A 19,927-nucleotide genomic window follows, 5' to 3' on the forward strand; every position below is an offset into this window, starting at 1 on the left:
CTGTTCTCATCTCTGCTTTTCATTGTGTATCTGCTTCATTTTTGTTTTTTCTTTCTTAATTCATCCCAATTTCCAGTTCCTGGGAAGAGACTGACTGGCCCAGATTGAGTGAGGGACTAACCCTGTCTACAGTCATGCCGGAGGAGGCAGTCACAGGGCACACAGTGGCCATCAGAGCCCTCTGGAGACAGAGAAAGCATTCTCAGGAAAGCAGAGCTCACCAGACCATGAAATAGGCTCTCTGTAGCATGGAGGGTCTGACCCACCTCAAGGGCTATAGGGAGGCTAATATGTGACGCTCAGTGTGCTGAAGTGGAACAGTTGATGTATTAACAGTTTGGCTACAAATAGCAAAATTAAGGCAAGAGCAGCCTGAGACCTCATTCAGACCAAGAACTGCTTGTATCCTGATGGCTGTTTCCCAACTGAGGATGAGAGAGAAGGAAGAAATGCCAGCAATGCTGATTAGCAGCCCGTCAAAGGATACACACTCATTAGCTAGAAAAAGTTGACTGGTGATCAACTGGAACTCCAACATACAAATGGTATGGAATATTTATAACCTAAAAAATAATGTACAATGAAACATAACAGAAAGCCAGACTGGTCTCTGATTTCATACATACTTGGGAGCCTAAATCATTACTCTCTGAAAGGAAGAGGGGAAAAGATTAAGTAACGTTTTTTGTTCTAGAGAAGAGGGTAACATGGAAAATACAAGAATAAATTTTCAATTAAATCAGAATGAGTCAAAAACGGTTACCAGCCTGCATTAGCATGGGAAAAGGCGTCCTCACCACTGTCATGGCACCCTGCTTTCGCTCACATTACCTCTTCTTCTCCCAGCTGGCACCCAGGCCTAAAGCCCCTGCTTAGCTCCATCTCCTCTGTAACACCCTCCCTGACTGACCATATCATTTGGCATTTTATTTTTCTGAAACTGTTTGTGGACACTGTGTTCTCCACCGCCCCACCCAGGACTAAACCTCCTTAGGGTGAAGGCCCTTATGATATTCCCCAATTTGTCTTAAAGGGTCTCATACACCTTTCACGAACATTTATTGTGTGACTAGTTGCCACCAGCTGAACCGAAAACGGTCAGAAATCTGCTTGCCGGGCTCAAGTAATCTTAGAATAAACAGAGAAGAGAAACATCCAGGTATAGTCCTTTTAAGATAAAAACTTTATTTTACAATTATATAAAGCAGCTTTACGTTAAGCACAAACAATCCATTTACTTTGTATAGAAACAAAATACCTTTCCATCTGCAAAAAATCAAGTTTTGCTGTGTATAAAACTAACATGTGCACATTGTGCTTAAACTGCAAAGTCTGTACAGCTTTACAAAGGACTACCCTTCAGAAGGGCATCCAGTAAACACGTTATTGCATATTTAACATATGGTCTATAACCCACATGTACAATGGAGAAACAAGAAAAACAATCACAAGGAGGATGAAAATAGCAGCTTTCAGTGAAACTTTTGCACACCTATAAAGAAAAAGGACTGCCACATCGGAAGAGTTGTGCTTGTGTGTCATTTCTTGTATTTGCTCACGTACACTGGATGGTTTTTGGATGAAGCCTTTATGTACAGTAACTCTGAAAGGGTCAAACTTGACCTTTATCTGGAAACTTTTGGCTGGTTTTATAACTGAAGTGGCAATAGATTTAATTAAACATCAAAGCTAACTCAAGATAAGTGTAAACAACTAATACCCATAATCTTGGAACAAGGAAAAATTTAAAGAATTAAAAAAAAAAAAAAGGCAAAATACCTTCCCCATTTTCTCTAATCTCAGACTAAACATTTTGCATGATTTAAAACCCTAGAAAACTCCATGTGTTTAGGAACAAAAATGACAGATGGTCTTGGGCAGTGTTTCCCCACATATGTCCCTCAGATCATTTGCCTCAGAATTACCTGAATGCGTATTTTAAAAATTCAGACTACCATGCTTCACTGGCAGATTTACTGGATATCTGGAATCTGTATTTTAGTAAGCTCCCAGGTGATTCTGAGGCATTCTAAAGTTTGAGAACCACTGGTTTGTACTGCCAGGGATGCTACAGGTTCAACTCACCCTCTTTGAAAATCCTGGGATCACAGGAAAAATCGAGTTGCTGTTGCAACATGGAAGGCAGTATGAGACCAACAGCAAAGAAATTGCAATGCCATTTCTAGATCAAAATGTCTTTCTATTTTCAGTGAGAAAAGACAGCCACATTGTTAAGGCACTGGGATTTGTCACAGAAGCAGTACCACACTGTTTTCACTGATCCCCTCAATCTGAAGTAGCAGTATGCAAACAGAAGGCAGAAGTCTGGACTGCTCTAAATAATAACAAGTACAATGGCGTAAAAAGGATTTCCAGACTGGAGAAACTTTATTTTTGAGCGGTGAAAATAAAATAAAAAAAGGAGTCTAGATATTCTTATTGAGACATCTAATGTATGAAGACTACAAAGGTCAACAGCTAGGGGGAACTGTTGTGGCAAAATTGACGTGTGGTCAGTTAAACTGGGAGTTTCAACTTAATTTTCCATGGCCAGTTTCCATGGGCTTCCCTGGTGGCTCAGATGGTGAAGACTCTGCCTGCAATGTAGGAGACTCAGGTTCGGTCCCTGGGTTGGGAAGTTCCCCTGGAGCCAGGGAATGGCTACTCACTCTAGTGTTCTTGCCTCGAGAATTCCATGGACAAAGAAGCCTGGCGGGCTACAGTCTATGAGGTCACAAAGAGTTGGACACGACTTAGTGATTAACAGTTTCATGTCAGTTGTAGGTCTTCGTTCCGGCTGCTGATACAACATATACGTTGCACAAAGGCATGCATGCATTTTGCCATTTCTGAGTGGTGTTGGTAGACTAAGTCCAGGCAAGACGCAGGGGCAGGCAGGTGCCCACCTCGCTCTTGATGTGCATTTCATACAGGTCACACACACTGCACTGTGTGTGTCAGACTCAGTCCTCTGAAAGTACCGGATCTCGTATTTCCAATCTGTATAAGTTATTGTATTGATTTACTGTGTTGTCATACACTAAAACAGAGACAGCAAAATCAACCTCTCTCAGTTCTGACCTACTGCCTAAGTCCTAGAGCAGACACTGCCCAGGGTGTGAGGGCTATGATGCCTATTTATGTGAGGTATGTGGGATATAAAACCAAAATAAAGGTCTGATTACACATGTACAGCTAATATAGTAGCATCACTTTTATCCAAGAGCTGAAATAATTTAAAATTAAAAACTGCAAAGAAAAAATACCAGAAAAGTTTGGAAAGCTTACACAAAAACTATGTATTTTGTGTACATCAATAGTTTGGAAAGCTGAAGACCAAGAATGATCTAAGTAGGAAAAAAATCTGCTACAATCCTTATAATATCTGACCTAATATTTTTCCTTAAAGGGGAAAAGAATCTAGAAAAGGCAGTGGTAGTGGGCTTATTAAACTTACTACCTCCTCATCAAATCTAGGTTTATAGTAAAATTTCCCAAATGTCCCCAAAATGTCCCCCCAAAATAGACAAAACTCTCGAGTGTAGTCTGAAATGAAATACAAAATTTGAGATAGTGGCAAAAAGAAACCACCACAATGGGGGTACAGGAGGGGTATACTGATTATCAAATCTTTACTGATTGTAGATAGTTTCATAAAACAGATAACATTTTTGTTCTGTTTTGTAATTTCTTGTGCAGTCAACAAGTTTCATTTTAGTTGTGCTTACATTATATAACTGTGAAGCCTGAACACTGGTTGTGTTTTTAATTTATACACTTCAAGCAAACCATAAATTCAAAATATTCTCCATATATAACAACTTGAACAAATACAACAAATGCTCATCCACCCCTAAGAAATTAATTTATAGAAAAGAAAAATCATTTTTAAAGTTGCACACAGTCCACTATTCAGGCTACAAGTACATATTTACTGTATTTTAGCACATTATTTTTTAAAGTCTGCTTTCAACATAAACATAAATAACCACATTTTAAAAGAGCCCCATACTAAGTTTTCAGACAAGTGCTGGACAGCTGGCCATCAAGAGCTACTTACCATTGTCTTTCCCAAATCGAGAGAACTGGACTACCTGTGGAACTGAACAGGGTGATAAGCGAGGCCAAGTTAAACATCTTCATTCAGCCCACTGACTAAACACTTTTCTGCTATAAATGCCATCGACATTCTAAACACTAAACCCATGGAATGCAATTATCTCAGAAGACTGGTTTTAAGGATCATTTATCACTTTGATGTAATCCACAAAAACCTAGTATACAACCTTTTAAAATGTGCCTATGCTCTGCTGACACAGAGCCTCTAGTTTCTGTGTACAGCAGAGGCTGACGTAGGATTTTGGTTCTGAGCTCTAGTTGTGCTTTGCCCGGCTGCCTTTAAGGTAGCTCTTCCACCTCTTGACAAATTCTTTGAAGATTGGGGACTCATCAATGGTGCTAAGCAGCTGCAGTTGATTGATGTGGGTGGTGTGATAGTCCCAGCGGGCCAGGTTGGGGGCAATGCCAAGCATGAAGTGCCGGAGGTCGTAGATGGTTCCTGAGCCAGTGTCGTACAAGGGGAGCATGGCTTTAAGGGATTCCATGCCACGCTCATACAAGGACCTCGCTTCTTTCCCGAGTTTTTCCCCTGCAGTTTCTTTTAAGTCATACAGCCCAATTAAAGAATACATAAAGCCATTTAAAACAAAAGAGCTAGGTGTAGTTGGATATTCTTCATACCAGTCATGTTTATTCATAAACACAGCCTTGACTCCATGCTGCTCTGACAGAAACTTGTAAGGGGCTGTTGCCCTTAAAGCTGAATTGAGGAATATATGGTCTTTTGTTAAGAGATAGGCCCTGACTAATGTAGAAATGGCTTGCCCTTGGGCCATGGCGGAGTACCACCCTGGCTCTAAAGACTTGAAGCCTTCCCCTAACTTACGGGTCACCATAATCGGCCAGCCGCCTTTCTCATCCTGGTTCCTCACCAGCCAGTCACTGGCAGCGAAGAAGGCAGCCATGTGGGCTGTGGTAGAGATGGTAATGTTGTCAAGGAAGCCCTTCCCTTTCGCAATCAACCTAACCACCTTCTTGGGCATTATTCTTGTTGGCTTGACAGCTTTTGTGTTGGAAAGACCCACTCCTTTCCTGAGGTCAGTGACCAGGTCCCGGGTAACTGTGCTCCATGATGTTCTGGGCCCGATGCCATAGTATATGTCTCTTTCTTTAAAAGCAATTAGCTGGGTATTTGAGACATAATGTACAGTGAAGAGCTGATTCTTTTCTGTCGTCTCCAGAACCACAGACACACTTCCATTTGTTAAGAACTTGAGGTCAAATGAAATAATAAAATCTTTTGTGTTCCCCAGTTGCAAGGATACACCTTCACTGGTTTCTGTAGGGGAAAAAATATACCAAAAAATACTGGTTAGAATAGAAGGTTTCTCTCTGTATTTAAAAGTTACTTGCAATTCATCCTTGATAACCACTGACCATACAAAATTAATACATCAATATTTTATATGTTGGATTATTATTTTTTTAATTTTTATTTTTACTAAGTTAACCATAAACAAATGACAGAACTGTTGAGTCCATGATGGCTTGTGAGCATCAGACCAAAGCTCTTTTACCTTTTGGCCTGTCTAGTTTACATCAGCAGGGTTAATGGCCTTAGCATATACACTGTGGTCAAACTGCCTTTTCTAGATCAAAACTGGTTGATCAATAATCAATGGCTGGCTAATATACCTATTCTACAAAAAGAAAAAAAAATAGCCAAAAGCTGGTTCCACACATAGTATTACAAGAAAGAGGCTAGAAGAGAAGAACGGTTAGATATGAATTGATGGATCACACAATTATGGAAGTTGTATGAAGAATGAGAACATCTTAAACATCAAATGATGTTTTGAGTGATTTTTTGAAAACCAATTTCAAAAATTTTTTTTTTTTTGGCTATGCTGCATGCTTGTGGGATCGTAGTTCCCCCATCAGCAACTGAACCCAGCCCCTCACAGTAGAAGCATGGAGTCCTAAATACTGGACTGCCAGGGAATTCCCCCCAAATTTTTTATTTAATTAATATTTGGTAAGTATTTACTGTGTTCTAAGTGCTTTACACATTAATTCATTTGGCCATTATAACAATTACAAGAGTAGTGCCATTATTACTCTTTATGGATGATGAACAGAGACAGAAAAGTATCTTGCCTAAGGTACAAAGAGTTGAACCCAGGTTGTTTAGTCTGGCTCTATAAAGTACATGCTCTTAATCACCCATCGTTGGAGATGATAGGTTTGTTTTCAGACACTCACTGGAATTGTGAATAAAACTTCTGGAAACTAAGCAATGGGCTCCTATAGTCAACAAAGTGAGGAATACTGGGGGAGATGGAGGGGAAAGCATAGGTTTTGGAGTTAAACAAACCTAGTTTGAATTATTAACTCCAACACTTACTAGCTTTGAGATGTTCAACAAGATATATCTTTTAGCCTTGGTTTCTTCATGTGTTAAGTAGAGATAATATTACTTTGCAAGGAAACTGTGAGGATTAAAAAGAAAAAGGATAGTGGATTGAAACATAGTAAAAAACGATGTTGATAATTCTGAAGCCAAAGGGTTCAGAGACTGAAAAAATAGTAAGAGCTGTTCTATTTGGCAAATAGTCAAACAGGAAATTTCTCTTGCATATCTATAGTATGAAGACAGCTGACTCTCGGAAAGTTGACTTCTACAAATAAAAGAAACTGAGCATATTAAAACCAAACAGTAGCAGCAGCAGGAAGAAGAAGGAAGAAGAAATCGAACAACAAAATGTTTCTTCTTCCTGTTGCTGCTACTGTTTGCTTATAATATGCTCAGTTTCTTTTACTGCTCTAAACATAACAGAATTCAAGGGATGGTTCTAAAAAGCTTCTCAGCCCTTGAGGAGATCAAGATGAGGGCTGCTGTTTTCCACCCTAATCCAGACTACACTATTCATCAGTGTAAAAATAAGCCCTCTAGAAGAACCCAAAATCAAAAGTCCTTTTTAGTCTAAGCATTTCCTGCTACAAGCCATAAGCTAAATATTCTTAAACATCTCCATGTACTTTCTCACCCAGCCAAGCTTGTTGTTTTACAATAGGCAAAGATGCTCTGTGTACTAGAATATCACAGAATGCCACAGGATAAAAGAAGTTTTAGTCACAGAATACAAAACTAAAGGTCACTCATTATTTGCACTGCATTAAACACTCATAAATCCGTTACTTAAGGCCATCTAGAAGGAGTAGATTTGTATTGTGGCTTTCAAGGTCTGTGAATTACACAGCCATCAATAAAGGACAAGGAGAGAATACAGAAAAGGTCTTCTAACCTTTTCTCTCTTTTTATTTACCAACTGGCAAGGCTGGTGGGAGGAAGGATGAGTTCTGCTCTTGACAACATTTCTCCACAGAAAACTAAGCCTGAGGTGCTAACTAAAATTATTCCATTGTCTTTTTAACTAATGAACTCATTAATTCTCATGGATATTGATTAGTGGAGAGAAATACATTACATCCCAATTAATGAGACTGTCTTAGTAAAAGGGGAAATGTTGCATAAAGTTAATTTGATTTTATAAAAGATTTTATTAATGAAATGGCTTTATATGAAGTTTGAAACAATCTAGCACATTAACAAAATTCCACATAGGAAGCAGGCCTGGTTGGTGATGCTATATTAACTTGAAAAAATAAAAAGCTACTAGTAAAAAATAGGCAAAGGAAAGGATGGCTCTCTCTAGAAAGAAAAATTTCTACTTTAATGCAAAATAGCTTGAAAATTAAAAGATGAATACTATGCTTAAATATTAAACTGAGGAACTTCATTCCTATGGGATATAGAGCTCTGGAAGGAGAAAGCCCTCATGCAGTAACCTGGTTCTTGTGGCCTGGCTCTTCACACAGTAAATATTCCTTATATAACCTTGAACTTTTTAGCTGATCCTTTTTTAGATTTCATTTGGGTGACACTATTTGTGTCTTTATCTATGTAATATCAAGGCATCTACTAATGTGATTTTTACAACCATAAAAACCATTTTAAGGGAGTATCAGGTGCCATAAATCAACATAAAATTAGCAAACACACATAAAGCAGGACTTACCTGGAGCAATGAACTGTTTAACATTGGTGAATCTTGACTTATCAGCCACACTAGCCATAAAGCAGCCCTTGGGCACAGTCCAGTCATTGGGCTTGCTGTTTTTGTCCCTGTCTTCTGCTGTTTCATATACCTCTATATGAGGGGGTTTTTCAGTTAGATTCTTGCTGTAGTGACTTAACCCATACTGTGCAATCTGGATTGGGTAGAAATAGCCTTGAGGTCCCCACTGTGTAGATAAAGGTACACCTATAAAATAGAAAAACAAAATAAATAACTATCTCCAGACATTCATAATCCTATTCTGAATACTACTTTTCACTGTTTTACTTCACAGGGTTATCCAGTAACTTTAAAGCTTCCTTATTACACTGTTTTCATAATTACTAAAAATAGTACCAAATTAATCAGAAATGAAAACCAAAATTAAATGTTTATTCATTCTCACTCATTATTTGTTGACAGATGACAATGCATTGTTGTAAATTGTAAATTATCTTTTAAGGACTGATTTTTAATGAGTGCTACTCTTGCTCATAGCTATAGGTGTCATTTTTCATAATTCTATTTCATCATTCAAGTTCTATACAATTTAAACACATATATTGATAGTTAACAATTACCTGTTTTATTCTAGAGTATTAAACCTGAAATTTTCTTAACATCTGTACTTAACAGTCAAGTTAATTATCTTTCCCTCCAATGTCAAGATTTGGTCTAGCAACTATATCATCAGATGGTTAAAGTACTTGCTTAAGAAGCCAGCTATGATAGGCAACTTAAAGTATAAACAATTTGCAATTCTTTCTCATATCCCTCATGACAAAATGTAATTCCTGAGAATCAGGAGTACTTAAAAAAAAAAAAAGAATTACGGTTGTATATTTAACCGTGGATTTTTTTAAAAAATACATTTACTTTTATTTATTTGGCTGTCTAAGGTCTTAGCTGCAGCATGTGGAATCTAGTTCCCCTACCAAGGATTGAACCCAGGCCCCCTGCATTGAGAGTACAGAGTTTTAACCACTGGACCACAAAGGAAGTCCCTTAACCATAGATTTTTGATAAATTCATTAATGGATTACTTCTTGTAAAGTTCTAAGTAAAACTTTCAAATGTTTGGTATGAGTATTTACTTTAGTAATTGCTTACATGGGAAATACAGTAATACCACTGTACAGAACATTTTATTATTGCATCATGGTGTATGTGTTGAGAGATAACTCCTATTTGGAGTCCTAAAATATGTTAACAAGCAACAGATGGGTACAGCAGAAACCAGGAACTTATAAAACCATATGCGTTTTGGTGTAGTTTCAAAATAGTTTAAGGAATTGGGTTTAAGAAACTAGGCCGCAGATAAGCTTTTTAAATTCAATATTCTTTCTCCAAGGGTAGATTTCTTTTTTCAAAAGATTTTCACTGAGTAAAAGGAAGGTTTATACTATCTTATTATATGGGTAATAACTATGATAATGTGCAATTGGCCTAAGAAGTGATAGACCGATCAATGGAACAGAACAGTAGGCCAGAAACATACTCTAGTTTTAAAATATTTCAGTATAATGATAAAGATTGTATCATTGATCAGCAGGGGAAAGAAGATTCAATAAATGTTAGGGGGGAAAACATCTAAAATTAGACCTTGGCTTTGTACCATTTGCCAAAATATAAATCAGCTTAGAGGGACTAAAATATTAAATGTAAAAATACAAAACCATAAAACTATTAGAGAAAATAAAGATTAATAGCGATTTTCTAAGCATAAAAGTAGTAATTTTTAAAAAATTCCTTAGTAAATAGAACTAAAATTTTCTAAAACTAACAAACCATAAGTAAAATGAAAAGACAGTCAAATTAAAGAAAATATCTTTAGCAAATGTGACAAGGTTTTACTACCCTTGCTATATATATATAAAAGGTCTCACAATATATTTTTCCAAAAAACAACACTAATCACAATGAAAAAAGAGGGGAAAGAAAATCAAGGTCATTCTATAACAGTTAAAAGGATATGAAAAAGATACCTGACCTCACTAATTGCTACAGAAAGCAAATTATGAGATCCCTTTGTAAATGACAGATTAAAAAACAATGTTTCATGATGGCAGGAGTGAGATTATTCCATACATTTTTACAGAATGTCCTGATTATGAGTATTAGTGCTTAAAATGCTCAATAAATATTCAATAACAAGAGGAAATAATCCTGTTGAGGGGAAAAATATACAAAATCTACTACAGAGAGTGATTCTAAACTGTTTTAAAAAATGTATATATACAACAACAACAAAAAGATTGGGAAAAACATCAAAATATTAACAGTGGTTACTTTTCACTTTTTCTTTAGCACCTAAGGCACCTAATAAGCTTACACATTTTTAAAAAGCTACTAGGGGAAAAAGGTTTGGCAATGGATAACTTTCAAGTTTCTAACAAACTATTACCCTCTTGAACACTGTACGATAAATATCATTACAACTATGTTAAAACATATACCTAGGTATAAAGACCTTCTGAGAATATACAAAAATGGTAATCATTATCTTGAATGGTAAGAATCTATATGAATTTGACCCCTTCCTTCTACTAAACATTCTGTAAAGATATTACAAAAATTAAAATATTAAGATATGAAAATTACTTTTATAACAAAATGAGAAAAATGAAATAAAACTCAAACCAAGCAATCTTAAAATACATTACGTTCTTTCCTTTGATTAAATTATATACTTTAAAGTCAAATTCAGTTTGGCTTTCTGATCAATTCTAGGTTTGAAATATAAATTCCAAAACATCCATGAGGAGCCCTCAGTGCTCCAAATTTTAGAGACAAGGAAAGACAGTATAGACAGCAGACTGTAGGAGTTCCAATGTAGGTTCAGAGACAATGGTACTATGTATTATCTTGTTCTGAGAACTTTAACCCTTCAACCAGAGATGATACCTGGCTAATCTGATAACAAGATGGCACTGGTACATTGATGGGTTCGCTGGATGGTCTGTCTCCCTTTCCCATCTCCTCTCATAGGATAATAACTGTATATTTTAATGCAAAATTTCTGGAGATGCTGCCTTGACTTTGATAATTTTAGTTTCCAGGGCAGGTTAATGGCATAATCCTATTTAATCAGGTATGATCTTATTGGAGCCCTTAAATCACCATCTAGAAGGCTGAAGGTTCAGGTTTAACCTGTTCCTCCATGCTAAGTTGGAGTGGTGATAGGTCTCTTGATAATAAGCTGTGTAAGTACTTGCTATGTAATTAACGCTTACAGTCACTTATTTCTCAACACAATCCGGATAGGAAAATGCAGTGGAGTAGACAGATACCAACCTTCAACCCCACTTATGCACTTGACTCTGTCTCGGACTTCCACATTGTAGCCTTCAAAGGACATAAACACACCATCAGGGTGATAAGGGGCTCTCTGTGCATAGACTTTGGAATAGCTATGAGAGAATTCAAACCGATCATAGCCATCATACTGAACCACCTTTCCGTAAACGTCAAAATATTTCTCTACCCAGGTGAATGGAAGAAAGACTTCATTCCCCTCTCGTCTCCCTTTAATTGTGTGTTCATCATTTATGAGGCAGTCAATTTCTTCATATTTGAGCCCTAACACCCTGCCTCCCCCATTGTTATTGAAGCCCCCAACAACAGGGGGCGCTTTCTGCTGTTCCTGAGGGAAGGCCTCCTCAGACTGCTTGGCCATGTGGTTCACATAGTTGTTGCTCTCAGACGCTGCTGCTTTTTTTTCTAAGGCATCCACTCTGAAGCCACTACTCAAGTGCCGTGGAACCTGGATCGCTTTGTCACTGGAACACTTATTCCACAAAAGTACTGTGACCAAAGTGAAGAGTGCGCAGATGATAATCAGAGTCTTATAGTTGACCCGAGCTGCCAAGCAACGCATATTCAGACCATACCTATGGAGGCAAGAAGAAAAATTCACACAAAGATGTACTACTGACATTTCACAGGATAAGGCTTACTTTTTTATACTGAACCAGGGCAGTTTTATTAACTGCATGTAATCTGATCACACTTAAAATTACTAACTCAAACTTTTCAGCAGAGACAAAGAAAAGGAAGAGATGCTTCCCCCCTCTTAAGATGCTCAGTTAGCACGATCCTCTAAAGCAAAGATTCCCAAACTCTCTCTGTTTGTGCCTCCAAGCCCCTATGTCAAAACAAATACCTTCCATTTATGAAATAGGTGGCTCTAACAACTTAATACATGCTTTTGTCCTAACAACTGAGTAGCTGTTTGAAAAAATATAACAGGTCTTGTCAAGGTAAACACTGACATCCATGGTGCCAAATCCAACAATGCTCATTCTGTGTTACCTCTCAGGAGCATAAAATAGTAAATGGCTCTTTCCTTTCTGAAACACTTTATTTCCTGACTTCCAGGGCACCATTCTTTCTTGGTTCTCCTTATACCCCACTAGATGCTCCTCCTAGTCATCTTCGATCATTCCTTCTCATCTCCCTGAATCTTAATGTTGAAATGTCTTAGGGTCCAAGTCCTCAGACCTCTTCTTTATCTCTACTCACTCCCAGGTGATCTCACTCATGAATCACATGGTGTTACATACAATTTATATGCTGACTTTTCCCCAACTTCTATCTCCAGGCCAGATCTTTCTTCAGAACTGCAGGCATACATGTGTATGTGCCAATCCAAGTAACTGACATCTTTATTTGGAAGTCAAATGGATTTCTGAAACATAACATTCAAAATTTATTCCCTAAGCTCTCCCTTCAACCTGTTGTTTTACTGGTCAGACCAGAAATACTGAGTCCTTTCTTGTTCACCCCAAACCCAGCCAGTCAGGAAATCCTGTTGGCCCCACCTTTAAATTATATCCAGATTCTAATCACTCTCACCAACTCCACTGTTAACACCATACCAGAGTCACTGCCATCTTTCACTTAGAATACTGCAATCATGGGGGCTTCCCAGCTGTTGCAGTGGTTAAGAATCCACCTGCCAATGCAGGAGACACGGGTTTGATTCCTGGGTCAGGAAGATCTCCTGGAGTAAGAAATGGCAACCCATTCCAGTATTCTTGCCTGGAAAACTCCATGGACAGCAGAGCCTGGAAAACTACAGTCCATGGGGTCACAGAGAGTTGGACACAGCCAAGTGACTGAGCACACTGTAATGATGTCTAAACTGCTCTCCCTGCTTTTTACCCTTGATCTACTATTCTACCCCAAAGTCTACTCTTGACATAGCACTCAGAACGATGCATTTAAATATAAGCCAGATCATGTCATTCCAGTCACGACGGGAGAAGAAAATGATGCTCTCGCCCCTACCGGTCTTGTGGTATACCAACCAGTTGTGACTGTATATAGTAGTCCTGGCTTGCTTGTTGCTGGGGTCATTGGGAAATATGGAAAACTATAGGTTAGTTGTATGTGCAACATATCGAATATCTCAGTACACTGAAAGTAAAGAGACTAGGCTTATTGCTATTTGCTACAGTAGCTCTAATTTATTTCATGGTGTAAATCCACAACTACTCATTTTATGGTTGTCATCCTTCTTTCCCCTTTTCCTCTCAATAAACCCTTCTGGCAGCAATGAGATTTTTTAAAAAAATCAAACTGTTAAAAGAAAAGGTTTAATGAAAAACTGCATAATGATTTTCTGTTTTTCAGGAAAGCTGATGATGAATGTGTAATTCACTCATTTCTTTTAATTCCAAGAGGACGTAAACCCTGAGCCCTCGCATATCTGAAAGCAACTTTATTCTGCTCTCACCTTTGATTAGTAGTTTGGCAGGATATAGAATCCTTGGGCTACATATGATTTTCTTTCTAAATGCTGAAGGCAATATTTTACTTTCTTAAAGCATTACCAGCTACTGATGAGAGGTCCGATTTCAGTCTGATACATGTCATTTTGTGCATAACTTCCCTCTGGATCTTGTGTTTACCCTAGGAATTCTTCAGTTTTACAAGAATGTGTTACAGTATGATATTTAATTCACTATTTCAGCACGTGGTGTACTCTTTCAATCTGAAACCTTGTGTTCTCTTATTCTTATTCAACAGATGTAGTATCCTTTTGTAACTCTGGGTATGTTAGAGTTCTGTTCTTGTAAGTTTCTCTCTGATATGTCTATTTTCTTTAGTGGCAATTTTCCTGGTTATTTTGGTCTCTTTCACAGTATTAGCTTTCCTGACACGCTTGTGATCTTTGGTTACTCATTCATCTTTAGGCTTGAATGACTCATTAGCCAACACAGATTTTCTCTGTTATTGTGAAGATGGTCTGATTTCTAGCTAGACTTCTCTCCAGGGAGGAGCTCTGTGTGGGCTAGGTACAGGCTGAGCGGTACTGTTCCTTTAGGGTGTGTGGGTGGGGACCCAGCAGGCCCTCTAGATGCCAGAATGAAGATGACTTTTTATTTTGTTCTGGGGACATAACTTCTACTCTAGAAGCCTTAGCTTTTCCCAGTTTCTCTAAAGAAAGCCTGGCAAGACGTGGGTTCGATCCCTGGGTTGGGAAGATCTCCCAGAGGAGGGTATGGCAATACATTCCAGTATTCTTGCCTGGAGAATCTCATGGACAGAGGACTCTGGTGGGCTATGGTCCACAGGGTCACAAAGAGTAGGACATGACTGAAGCAACTTAGCATGCATACATGCCAGCTATCTGCAGTTCAAGTGCAGGGATGAGAGAGGTAAGGAGGAGGGTAGAGCTGTGCCTTCTAGTACTCAAAAAAAAAAATCCAGAAATACGTTCAATTATCATTCTGTGGTAATCTTCCCATTTCTTGTTATTGACTTCCTTTCTTATTTCTATATATTTTATTTCAGTGGGGCAACAGGAGGAAAGGGAGGCAAAGATATGGGCTTGATCCAACTTGGAAATTGTACACAGATTGTAAGAGCTGGAATCCAATAATATATTTTATCATCTGCATTTACTATGAGAAAACATGTTGAATGCAAAAAAAAGTGTGGAACAAGAAAATCTTCATAAGTCATGTATTTATAAATTGAGGATTTCCTTATGTAGCAGCATGGGCAAACTGATAATAATAAGTGATGTTTCATAAAAAAAAAAGAGCCCTCCATTAAAAACATTTATGTGGCAACTTTTGAATTATCTGTCAGCTATATCTAACATTTAGACCAGTTTAAACAGAAATATAAAGCTTTTGTTCTTCTTTGAGATGCACCCTTCCTCAACGACCCAAAAGACCTGCTTATAGAACTAGCAGACTACCATTATGATGAGGCATATGAGGCATATATTTTTCCATATATGATGGAAAAATAAAGAAAAACCCATTAAAAACTTTCAATAACCTTTACGTCCAGATTTTTAAGCAATCAGGAAAAAAAATAAAAACAATCAAGGCTTCTCAGAGAAATCATTCTGAAAGGTCCCCCTTTAAGTCAAAGTTGTGAGAATTATGACTGACATTGACTGAAATGGTGAATCAATAAAAATCCACGAGTCTATAATAACATTCAGAAAAGGAGAAAGCCAGAAAAGATACTTATGTCATTTTGTGATAAAAATATGTAACTAAGTGAAAGAATTTATTTATCTAGTCTTCGCAGGAGAACAAACCAATAGTCCCAGATGATAAAAAATTCTAATTTACAGAAAACATGTGGTTAATAATGTGGAAGAAAAAAATAAAAATCAGAAAATTAGCATATGTGATTCCTCATGCAATTATTAGTTTAGGCAAGTATTATACCCAGGCATATGTTTGATAGGGACTTAATGATTCATACTGTGTGCAAAGTAACACCAAGTACATTATTTCCCAGTCACAAGGAGAAAAAGGTGAAACTCTACAATGAAGGGATCAGTTATCACCCTAAATCAGTAGTCAAATTCAGTCGCATTAATGATGACCCATCCAGATATTGTGCCTCTTGATAAGTTAAAATAAAAAAATACATAGCCTATTGCATATCCCAGACAAAAATGTTTAACTTGGATCTCTTAGGCCCTACGATTTAACTTTGAGTTAACAGAAAATACAAGGGACAGAGGAACAAGTTAAATGCAGATGCAACCAATACATCTAGAAAATGAAACACCCTGCAGGAGAATTGGCTCCATCCCCTCAATAAATTAATGGTATGAAAATAAAAAGGAAATTGGGTTAGATTAAAAAAAAAAAATAGACTTAAGGACTGTAACAACCAGATGTGAAACTTGGTCTGAAGCTGGGAAATTTGACTATGGCCTTGATAAGAAGAAAAGATGGAAGGATATATGGAGGTTAACACTGAAATAATGAGGTTACAAAATAGCACATATAGTATGATTTTCTAATTTTCCATGAATATATTTACTGTTTTTTTAAACCATATAATAGAAAATTAAGAAGGTCAAAGTCACTTTTGTTAAAATATTAAATGTAAATTTTGAGTTAAAATATTTTGTTTTCAAAACAGACACTGAAATTTTTTGGAGGGGAGGATGGAGAGAAAGAAAACTCTGAGTATTGACATGCAGTGCTAACTACCAAATAGGCTTATCTAACTGCTACTGCTGCTGCTAAGTTGCTTCAGTCGTGTCCGACTCTATGCAACCCCATAGATGGCAGCCCAAAAGGCTCCTCTGTCCCTGGGATTCTCCAGGCAAGAACACTGGAGTGGATTGCCATTTCCTTCTCCAATGCATGAAAGTGAAAAGTGAAAGTGAAGTCACTCAGTCGTGTCCGACTCTTCGAGACCCCATGGACTGCAGCCTACCAGGCTCCTCTACCCATGGGATTCTCCAGGCAAGAGTACTGGGGTGGGGTGCCATTGCCTTCTCCTTTAGGCTTATCTAAAGGTAAGTGCAATATTTTATTATGTTTCTCAGATTATAGAAAACTTTTACATTTTGAAAAGTAGACTGCATTGACATTTTGCTAAGTATAAGTGATAGTAACTTTAAAAGCTAAAACCAGGGTTTTCTGCTGAGTAGTGATAAGCTTCCTACTCATTTTAAAGCCTTCGCTACATCCACAAATTAGATTAACCTTTCAAGTTAAAGGGGAAAAAAGTAAATAAATAAATTCAAAAACCACGAAAGCTTATGTACTGCTGACCTTAAATATTTCATTAGAGACATAATACAATAAAATTTAGTTTATCAACTTTAGAGATCTAAAATAGGAAATAACATTCAGTAAACATCAAAAAGAAACTGTAGTAACTTATTTGCTGAAACCGTTAAAAATTAAGTAAAGAAAAATATAACTTAGCTTCCCTCTGGGAGAGCAAACAGTTCTCTTCCAAAATGATTTGCAATTCAAAGAAATTTTCCTGATACTTTACTTTTCAAATTCATTTTCCTAATTGAATATTTCAAGTAACCATTAGAGTAATTTAGTAAACATGAAAACTGCATATCACCATGAGTTTTTAAACTGTGAAGGTCATATTTCAGTTAAGAACAACCTTTAAATAAATTTGTAAAGGAGTTCAGTGATAGAAATTATTGGCTTTTTCTTTCCTCTGAATAATGTAGACCAAAGCTTGCCTGCCCATTATTTTCTTTTATTTATTTATATATCTAACAACTGATATTCTTATAATCCTTTGGGCTTCCCTGGTGGCTCAGTGAAGAATCTGCCTGCAATGCAGGAGATCCAGGTTCGATCCCTGGGTCAGGAAGATTCCCTGCAGAAGGAAATGGCAACCCACTCCAGTATTCTTGCCTGGAGAATTCTATGGACCGATGAACCTGACGGGCTACAGTCCATAGGGTCACAAAAGAGTTGGACACAACTGAGTGACTAACACTTTCAACATTTTGAATCCTTTGGTACCAAGTAAACAGAAGGAACAGCAGTTGCTCAATAGGTGATCAAACTGGTTCAATCAGTACCTATTCAGCAGCTAATGCGGCAGGTAAGGCACAATTCCTGTCCCTAAAGGCCAGGTTGGTGGGAAACATAGGCATAAACACAATAATGCAACAACACACCAGCTGTAAAAAAGAAAAGTTATATAGAATATGCTATGAAACACTAACATTCTAAGTATGAAGGAAAGTGAGTACACTGGCAGTCCAGCATGCTCGGAATCAGGTGTTTCCCCAGATATCCACCTGGCTTGCTCCCTTACTTCTTCAGGTCACTGCTTAAGAGTTACTTTATTAGAGACACTTTCTGACCACCTTATCCTAAGTAGGAGTTCTCACCCCATCTTCTCTAGGTTCTTGATTTTTATTCATAGAATTTATCATTACTTGATATTTTTGTTGCTGTTGTTGTTCAGTCACTAAGTCATGTCTGACTCTTCACAACCCCATAGACTGCAGCATGCCAGGCTCCCCTGTCCTTCACTATATCCCAGAGTTGTTCAGATTCATATCCACTGAACTGGTGATGCTATCCAACCATCTCATCCTCTGTCACCCCCTTCTCTTCCTGCCCTAAATCTTTGCCAGCATCAGGGTCTTTTCAAATGAGTTGGATCTTTGTATCAGGTGGCCAAAGTATTGGAGCTTTTCAATGAATATTTAGGGTGGATTTTCTTTAGGACTGACTGGTTTGATCTTCTTGAAGTCCAAGGGACTCTCAGAGTCTTCTCCAACACCACAGTTGAAAAGCATCAATTCTTTGGCACTCAGCTTTCTTTATGGTCCAACTCTCATATCATACATGACTACTGGAAAAACCATAGCTTTGACTAGACAGACCTCTGTTGGCAAAGTAACGTCTCTGCTTTTTAATATGCTGTCTAGGTTTACCGTAACTTTTCTTCCAAGGAGCAAGTGTTTTTTTAATTTCATGGCTACAGTCACCATCTGCAGTGACTTTGGAGCCTGATAAAATTAAGTCTCTCAGTTTCCATGGGAGAAGGCAATGGCATCCCACTCCAGTACTCTTGCCTGGAAAATCCCATGGACGGAGGAGCCTGGTGGGCTGCCGTCTATGGGGTCGCAAAGAGTCGGACACGACTGAAGTGACTTAGCAGCAGCAGCAGCAGCAGCAGTTTCCATGGGAAACTGTTTCCCCATCTATTTGCCATGAAGTGAGTGACTGGATGCCATGATCTTAGGTTTTTGAATGTTGAGTTTTAATCCAGCTTTTTCACTCTCCTCTTTTATCAACAGGTTCTTTAGTTCCTCTTCACTTTCTGTCATAAGGGTGGTGTCATCTGCATATCTGAGGTTATCGATATTCCTCCTGGCAATCTTCATGTATATATAACAATCAGAATCTAAAACACTTCCTTTACCCCGAAAAAGTCCCTCATGCCCCTTTATAGTCATCCCTTTCTGCCACTACTGCTCTTTTATCCCTAAAATTTTTCTTTTTCCAGGATGTCATATAAATGAAATCATATTAAGTGGCCTTTTGTGTCTGGCTTCTTGCTCTTAGCAAAATGCTTTTAAGGTTCATCCATGTTGTTGGTGATATCAGGCATCAGTTTATTGCCGAGTTGTATTCCATTGTATAGATGAACCACAGTTATTTACCCAGTCACCAGTTGATAAGCATTTAGTTTATTTCCAGTTTGGGATTATTATGAATAAACTGCTATAAACATTCATGTTTATAACCTGTTTAGTTTTAGAATATTTGGGTTAATATGGCATTATCTTGAGTACCTGGCATTCTGTTGAGTGATTAATTGATGGATTCCTTAGTCTTGAGGTCAGATCAGTCGCTCAGTCGTGTCCGACTCTTTGCGACCCCATGAATCGCAGCACGCCAGGCCTCCCTGTCCATCACCAACTCCTAGAGTTCACTCAGACTCACGTCCATCGAATCAGTGATGCCATCCAGCCATCTCATCCTCTG

At 37.9% G+C, this 19,927-nt stretch overlaps 1 protein-coding gene across 2 annotated transcripts in view; it reads right to left on the minus strand.

The window, feature by feature from the left end:
• Positions 1-1,160: 1,160 nt before the first annotated feature.
• GLCE (glucuronic acid epimerase) overlaps positions 1,161-19,927 on the minus strand; it is a 109,640-nt gene continuing 90,873 nt past the window's right edge. Inside the window, exons 1-4 of one of the 2 annotated variants that reach the window (XM_010834503.1) lie at positions 19,735-19,833; positions 11,472-12,067; positions 8,139-8,384; positions 1,161-5,398 (exon numbers count right to left, since the gene is read on the minus strand). In XM_010834503.1, coding sequence (XP_010832805.1) covers positions 4,374-5,398; positions 8,139-8,384; positions 11,472-12,054 — 1,854 coding nt within the window. In that variant the 5' untranslated portion in view covers positions 12,055-12,067; positions 19,735-19,833 and the 3' untranslated portion in view covers positions 1,161-4,373. Of the gene's footprint in view, positions 5,399-8,138; positions 8,385-11,471; positions 12,068-19,734; positions 19,834-19,927 lie in introns of those variants that run through there. The other variant, XM_010834502.1, reaches the window with a different exon arrangement.

The sequence above is a fragment of the Bison bison genome, unplaced genomic scaffold (assembly GCF_000754665.1).
Source record: "Bison bison bison isolate TAMUID 2011002044 unplaced genomic scaffold, Bison_UMD1.0 scf7180017864034, whole genome shotgun sequence".
Lineage (NCBI taxonomy): Eukaryota > Metazoa > Chordata > Mammalia > Artiodactyla > Bovidae > Bison > Bison bison.